This window comes from Lactuca saligna, chromosome 7 (genome assembly GCF_052625555.1).
Source record: "Lactuca saligna cultivar CGN05327 chromosome 7, ASM5262555v1, whole genome shotgun sequence".
NCBI classification, from domain to species: Eukaryota; Viridiplantae; Streptophyta; class Magnoliopsida; order Asterales; family Asteraceae; genus Lactuca; species Lactuca saligna.
The window spans coordinates 61033365-61041239 of NC_136423.1; the positions used below are offsets into that span (position 1 = coordinate 61033365).

The 7875-nt window shown below is 32.6% G+C and overlaps 1 protein-coding gene across 1 annotated transcript; it reads left to right on the plus strand.

Moving 5' to 3' along the window:
- The first annotated feature begins 1285 nt into the window (after window positions 1-1285).
- On the plus strand, window positions 1286-5215 carry LOC145003992 (Protein kinase superfamily protein). Its single transcript, XM_078962899.1, has 10 exons — window positions 1286-1610; window positions 1695-1846; window positions 1950-2068; window positions 2153-2271; window positions 2380-2715; window positions 3168-3422; window positions 3494-3651; window positions 3743-3958; window positions 4626-4775; window positions 4860-5215. The coding sequence occupies exons 1-10, from the start codon at window positions 1478-1480 to the stop codon at window positions 5007-5009; spliced, it is 1788 nt and encodes a 595-aa protein (XP_078819025.1). The 5' UTR covers window positions 1286-1477; the 3' UTR covers window positions 5010-5215.
- The last annotated feature ends 2660 nt before the right edge of the window (window positions 5216-7875 follow it).

The window sequence follows — 7875 nt, forward strand, 5'->3', positions numbered from 1 at the left end:
ATTCAAAAGTTAAAAGAGTACAAATAAAATAAACTAGCAAATACATACAAAGAAAATAATTAATTACTAATTTCAACTTTAAGACTATATAAAATGCACAATAGACTTTATTTTGACAACGGCCAAAACACTCCCAATCCATCTACTCTAAATAAATAAATAAAACTTATTGCATATTTATGATACTTCCATTTCTAAAAAAGGAAAAACTTTACCATTTATTTTTAAATATCGTTGATTAAAGCATTTCCAAAATAAATAAAGAAAACTTAGTGTGCGTGTAGTTGTGTAAAATTATTTTATTTTTTAAGAAAATGTTTTCTGTTTGTTTTCATTTTTAATGATAATTTTAAAAAACGCGTTTGTTTGAAACCGTAGGAGTTTTTTTTCCATCTTAGAAATTTGGAAAACTGTAAAAAACACTTATCTAATTTACATACAATTTAGAAAAATGAAAATTTTTATTTTCTTGAAAAATTTTGGAAAATTGAACGAACCAAACGTGTTTTCAAAATTATCGTTTTTTTTAGAAAATTTTCATATAAATCTGGAAAATTTTCCATAACCAAACGCATTGTTAGCTTTTTTTTTTCTTTGTACACTATGTACCTCTATAGATATGACATCAAAAAATTAATATACATTATCTTTTCAACTCTAGAAAAATTTAATATACATTAATATGTAAGAAAACCAAATATACCAAATGGAAATTATATAGACACATGTTAGATCTACAACTGCATGTATGTTTGGTTTCTATTCATGTATCCCGTTCTAAGTGTCATGTCTATGCATCTATGAAGTCATGTTGTTGTTAGTTTGTTTAAATTTGTCGATGACACACATTATACCGAATCAAACATATTCATGATATAAATCGTCATGTTTATGAAGTCCTCGAGTTGTTTAAGATTTTTTAAAGATAATCCCAAAGCGACATTCAAAACTAATGGGACAATTAATTAAGTGATTCAAAATACAAACCCTACATACTTTTGAAGTTCATGGATGTTTCCAAATCATGGTAGTGTCATTCAAAAGATTTCTCCATGATAAAGGGAAGGAATCTTAAGATGTCACATTCCTTATCCTACCAAACTCCAAAATGAAAACACTCCTTTGCCTTTCGCTTATCTCACAAGACAAAATCATACAGTGCCACTTCACCTTTGCTTAGTCAACAAAGCACCCCATCTTCCTCCTTCAACCATAACCAATTAATTGCAGTCCTCCTTTACACACATACACACTGATAAATAGGTGACACTTAAAAGTTGCTTATGCTTCTTAAACAAGCTTTTTCAATCGCTAGGATAATCCCAAAGTATAGCTAGCCTTAATCAATCATCACCATCACCACCATCATCATCTTCTTATACATATCCAAGCCTAGTATTTAGCATTCATTGTGCAGAAAGAACATGTACAAGCTCGTTGTTGTTTAATCTTTTTTTCTTCGTGGAGTACAGAAAAAATGATCGAACCTGTTGCAACTAAAATACTCATAGGAATCACATTAGATCAAGAACAGAGCATGGATCTTCTGTCTTCAGCAATTTGTAATTTGGCTCGTCCGAATGACACTATCGTGGCTTTGCATGTCCTTGGTTAGTATGTAATAAACATGTTCCTTGTTCGTACAATCAATGTTTTTTTTTTCTTGGTGTTATATCATTTCGATAACGTTACAGTGGCCAAGAGGAGGAAGAAACACAAAGACATAAGTAAGAAAGAAGAGGGCATAGAGAAATCAGTCAACAGATATCAAATGCGAATTCGGAAAGCAAAATCTTTTGTTATATCTGTCATGGGAGAATTCGCCAACATATGCCGTGCCAAACAAGTAACTCAATAAATACACTCACAATGTTGTTGATCTTTCGCTTATGTCTGTTCTACACGATAACTTATAATTGGGGACTTAATATAATGTGCTTATTTCCTAGGTGAAGTTGGAGGCAAGAGTTGGGTTTAATTCAAGTGTCGGGGAAGGACTTATTGAAGAAGCAAAAACCATATCTCCTAAGTATCTTCTCATCGGAAGTAAAAGCAACCAATTAAACCAGTAAGAAGTCTATCAAGCATTAATTCAATTTCTGTTGCTAACATTCTGGATTAATATTTATTCGAGGTTTGTTATCATGGTTAGGGTCCATCAAGCAGAAAAGTACTGCCTTGATCATCATCCAAAGTCGTGTACGTTAGTTTTGGTTCGAAAATCTGATGTCCCACAACAAGATTTTCAATCTGGCATTGTCAATGTAGAAGGTTAGTTCATATGATATTATATAACAGCGAAGTTATACGTTGCTTTCACTAAGAATATCAAATTCTTATGGATTCTATCAGAAACTGTAACTGAGACTAATGTTTCAGATTTGTCAAGAAAGAAGAACGAGCAACGTTCACCTAGAAACGTGTTGGATTTATCTGAAGGAGACTATCATAGCACAGAAGAAGATAGTTCTAGCTTTGAAGGATCAAGCATAACAGAATCCCCACGACCTCAGTTGGCTACTGAGTTAAAAGGACAATTTTCTTTTAGAAAACATATATCTTCGTTAAAACGCATTTCATCTTTCTTACGCTACCCATTTGAGACTGACGCTAGGAAACCCAACGCGAAGCTTCCAATCAAAGAACAGCCCCCTCCTTTGTTGAAGTGCTTTAGTTATGTAGAGCTTGCCAATGCCACAAATAACTTCCACCAAGGTACAAAATACTTATGAAATGTAAATATTTAAGTATATGTTTGTCTCTATGTGTTACTATTGAGACACATAAAGACTGATAAGTATATGTAAACACATATATACACGATCATGTATACAAATTTAATTCCAGACACAATCAAGCGCACAACTAGACATAACTATGGGGTATGTTATGTACGATATGAAAGTCTAGTTATTGAAGTGTAAAAAAGTAAAAATAGAAGTTTTTATCATGCTAAAGCATACCCACGATTTGTTTTTCAATGTCAACACAAAAGTAGTTTTTATTTTGTAATAGTGTGTATCTAAAGCAGTAAATTAGATACGCCATTGGTCATATAACTGTTATACATACATTGTGAACACTGAAAATTCCAAAGATATGTTCTTCGATTTCGGTAGTTGTCAAAAGAAAATATGCAATCTGAGTATCTAAGTATTTCTTTTCAGATAATATTGTGGGTATAGGAGGATACTCAGAGGTATACAAAGGTGACTTACAAAATGGACAAGTAATCGCAGTGAAAAAGCTAGCTAAGGACAACAAAGATCAAAATAAGGAGAAAGAGTTCCTAATGGAATTGGGAATTCTTGGACATATTCACCATCCTAATACTGCAAGCTTGGTCGGCTGTTGTGTAGAAAATGGACTTTATCTCGTCTTTAACTACTACCCTAATGGAACTCTCTCCTCAGCATTACATGGTATGAAAAACTAAATTGAAATATTTATCATTTCTTTTTTCTGATTTGTCCCATTAATTGTTATAATCTAGGAAAAACAAAAAAGCATATAAACTGGCCAGAAAGATACAAGATAGCTCTTGGAATTGCTAGAGGTTTACATTATCTTCATACATGTTGCAAGCATCGGATAATACACCGTGATATAAAAGCATCAAACGTTCTTCTAGATCTAGACTTTGAACCCCAGGTGAGGAGAAAGGTGGCTACTACGGAAGGAAAGTTTGAAGTTTTCCATTTATCAGCTAATTAAAGTTATTTTCATGTAATTATATGTGTAGATTTCAGACTTTGGTCTTGCGAAATGGCTTCCAACCAATTGGACACAACATGCTGTAATTCCTATTGAAGGGACTTTCGGATACTTAGCACCAGAGTACTTTATGCATGGGATTGTTGATGAGAAAACCGATGTTTTTGCTTTTGGAGTTCTTCTTTTGGAGATCATAACGGGGCGTATGCCTGTGAATTCAGACAAACAAAACCTTGTATTGTGGGTTAGTAACGATATCATCCTTTAATTAAGCGACATTTGGTTCAACAATTTACTGGTAGAAAAGACACCCAGATGTATGACTGCTAAAAGTAAATTTACATATATAAATAATGACGTAAGACTTTTTTAGTCCAACAGAGTCGTTATGCAGTTTCTAAGGAACCTCTGAGTTTGTTATGATAACGCACGAGATGATATATTGAACATATGTAATGATAGGGATGTAAGTGAGCCGAGCTACTCGTGAGCTACTCGGAATCGACTCGTTAAAAGCTCGACTCGAGATCGAATTAAACGAGCCTGAGCCGAGCTCGAGCCTAAATATGAGGCTCGTTTATTAAATGAGCTCGAGCCGAGCTTCATTAATAGGCTCGCGAGCCTAAACGAGCTTAAACGAGCCTATATATATATATATATATACACACACACACACACACACACATAGAGGCTCGTTTAGGCTCGCGAGCCCACTAAATTATTCATGAGCCGAGCTCGAGCTTCATTTTAAGGCTCGAATCGAGCTCGAGCTCGAGCTCGAGCTTCCTCAAATTAAACGAGCCGAGCTCGAGCTTTGTCAGGCTCGGGCTCGGCTCGGCTCATTTACACTCCTATGTAATGATATAAAGATCGATACATTTGTACTAATAATAAAGTGTGCAATGTTATAGGCCAAACCACTTATGGACTCTAGAGACATCCATGGACTAGTTGACCCTGATCTAGAAGGTGCATATGAACTTGATGAAGTGTACAGACTAGTACTTGCATCTTCATATTGTGTACAACAATCGTCTGATGCGCGACCTTCCATGACTGAGGTATATATGTTACTCTTTGCCCTTTCATTCGAAGCGCAAACAAGTGTTTTTAATGATAATTTTTTCTCTTTCTTGACTTGTTAGGTGTTAGAAGTTTTACAATATGGAGATGACTCAAATTTCACAAAGAGTTGGAGGATACCAAAATATACACAAGAGGGGAATGAAATGGATGATTACTCCATGATTTTTGGCTACGATGTTCCACAAGATATTAGTCTAGATGAGATGTAGATGGAAATAATTATCTTTTTATAAGAGGTTGTAATTTTTGTCTTAATTAAGTAGCTCACATGAAAAACTAGGTTATAACCTTTCCATAATTAAATTCTTTATATCTTCATCTTTATTTTGCAATTCATCACCATTTGTATTGCTTTTTGTATGGAAAACGTAATGTATATTTTCCTTCTTATGAATTAAGAGTTTGTGGTTTAGTATTTCATTCATGACTTGAGGAATTTGTATTTAACCATGTGTTAACATAGAATTAGTTGTGGTTGTTAATGATGGCTTATGAGTATATCTACATTTCGATTTTGGATCTAAGTTTTTCTCTATTGAACATACAAATATAAATACCAAAGCAATAACCCTAGATCTAGCATATATACAATTTGAAATTCATATGTAACTAGGTGTGAGACTCATGCATTACATGAGTTTATTTTAAAAAAAATTAAATATAAAATTTAAAATAGTTGAGAAGTTTGAATTTATAAGAAAAATGAGAAAAATATTGAATTATAAAAATTAAAGTGTTTTTTTTTTCTCTTTTAAATTTAAACAAATGATTTAAATAAATAGATAAATGAAATTAATAAAACTTTAATTTAGTAATTTTGAAATTGGAAGGAAAATCTAATAATGAAATTGATATGCATTTATCATTAGATTTAAATTTAAATAATATATGGAATTTAATAAAATGGAAAAACCATAAAATGACATGTAGAATAAAAATTAATTTAAAATAACCATAAAATTACATATGACAAAATGAATTACAATGTGACATGTGGTAAAAAGATCTGTATTTATTAGAGTAGATATTAGGGTTTGATCATTATCTTACTTGTTATGTAGCAATAACAAGAATTACCTTGACTATTGAAAGTTTAGTGCCCCAAATGTTGCACCTCTAAAGGAGTGACAAACACTCAATGCAAAGGATGAGAGGAGAGAGGTGGAAAATCAACTAGGGTTCTTCCAAAGAGTAGGGTTAGCCGAAAATCCAAGGAGAAGCCTCCTTATATACTTGTAGTATTAAGGTTTTCAAGTGGAAACCCTAATTTTCTTGCTTATGGCCAAAGCAACTAATGGACCCCTCATTAGAAGCCCTTGGATGAAATCTATAATGCGTCCCTATAGAATTTTGTCCACTCCTATCCAATGGGTCGAAGAACTCAATTTCACAACTATCAATGATTTGCAAAATGGCCCTTGCTTTATCAATCAGTATCTTTAATTCGAAAATTAATTCTAGATTAATTACTAATTAATAATATGATTTCCAAATAATATATTAAACTTGTAATATAATAATAAAATCATTTTAAATACTAATTTATTATTCCAAATAATAAACTCAACTCTCTCACTCTCTCTCTCTCTCTCTCACCACTAGTCATCCTGTCAAGTTGTATGAGTGAATGCAACCCAAAAGGACCATGCTACAAATCAAATCAAGTACATATCAATTACAGTTATGGGCTTAGACACCTAATTCAACAGTCTCCCACTTGGATGAGTCTAATAACTATTATTGCATGTATGACTTCAAAATTTGACTAGCAATAGTAGCTTTTAAAAGCCGCTGTCGAACGCTGATCTTATCAATAACGCATCATTTAGATAAGTGATCAAATTTTCCTCCATTCTACAAGATATCGCATAGGCAAGAGACATGGATTGTAATCATTCTATTTTCCAAATTTTGTTTCCCAACTTCCGACTTATGACGACTGATTCAGACTACAATTTGAACACATCAACTTAGTCCAGGCTTGACCAAGTGCTTAGGGTGTCATCACTAAATCATCGAGGGGCCTACATATATCGCTTTTATCCCATTTAGGGTAAAAGGAACGGATAAACTTTGACTAATATGCTTGTACTATTTACTCATCAAATCACACACAACAATGTGTTTTATAACAAGTTACTGATGTGTTTACGTATTATAAATGCTTGACTGATTCGCAAATAACAACTATATGTCTCTATTTCAAGAATATAAGATACAATCATCTCACAATCACTCGTGATAAAATCCATTAAGCGATTCAAATGAGTGTGGGCTTAATCCAATACTCAAATCCTATTTCAGGGGTACTCACGAACACTGCAGCAAACATTTTCTATGTCTAAGCACTTAGATAATTTACAATCAAATTCATGAAAGTCTTACATCGTTACTTACTTCCAAATTATGATCGACTGTGAATATTTGAATAATCTTATTATTCGGAAAGTAAAACATGAAAAATGAAACACAAGATTAACCTAATCCAATATGGTCTCAAAACTTTTGAATATAAATAGAACACTTATTATTTAATCACCATGACCTTATTAATTGTTTACTGTTTCGTCTAATCAACTCAATACTTGAATTAAATCAATAGTCATCCCATGATCCAAGCATTCACACTATGTTTATCTATGGTCCTTCCTTTGTGAAATAGATCAATTGAACACATTTCCAATTATGCTCATTTCATAATTTCTCAATCCTTATATGTGTAAGAATTCAAAATTCTTGCCACTAATAGAATGTGTTAGAGTCTAACCTTTCAAGCAATTATCCCTTTTGTAATGTTGAGGTTCCAAAGTCACAGAGACTTTAACAATGATATTACAAAACATTCCATTGGAGATGAAGTCTCACATTTAGGGTACATTCCTTGAACATCCTTCTTGCATTAAAGTTTCTAACTTACACATAGATTCTTAATATCCAACTCCTATTATGGAAACATTTCCATAATTGCCATATAAAATATATTCTTAATAGAATCCTATCTATTCAGAATTATATTAATATGGTCCATCCATTACTATTCTTTCAACTATCCACAAGCAACCAATCCTCGGTAAA

Excerpts from the sequence above, each read along its gene's own strand:
- LOC145003992 (XM_078962899.1), top strand. The coding sequence starts at position 1,478 with ATGATCGAACCTGTTGCAACTAAAATACTCATAGGAATCACATTAGAT. Across the intron at positions 2,069-2,152 it reads AAAAGCAACCAATTAAACCA|GGTCCATCAAGCAGAAAAGT; the intron begins GTAAGAAGTCTA and ends TATCATGGTTAG. Across the intron at positions 4,776-4,859 it reads CGCGACCTTCCATGACTGAG|GTGTTAGAAGTTTTACAATA; the intron begins GTATATATGTTA and ends TTGACTTGTTAG.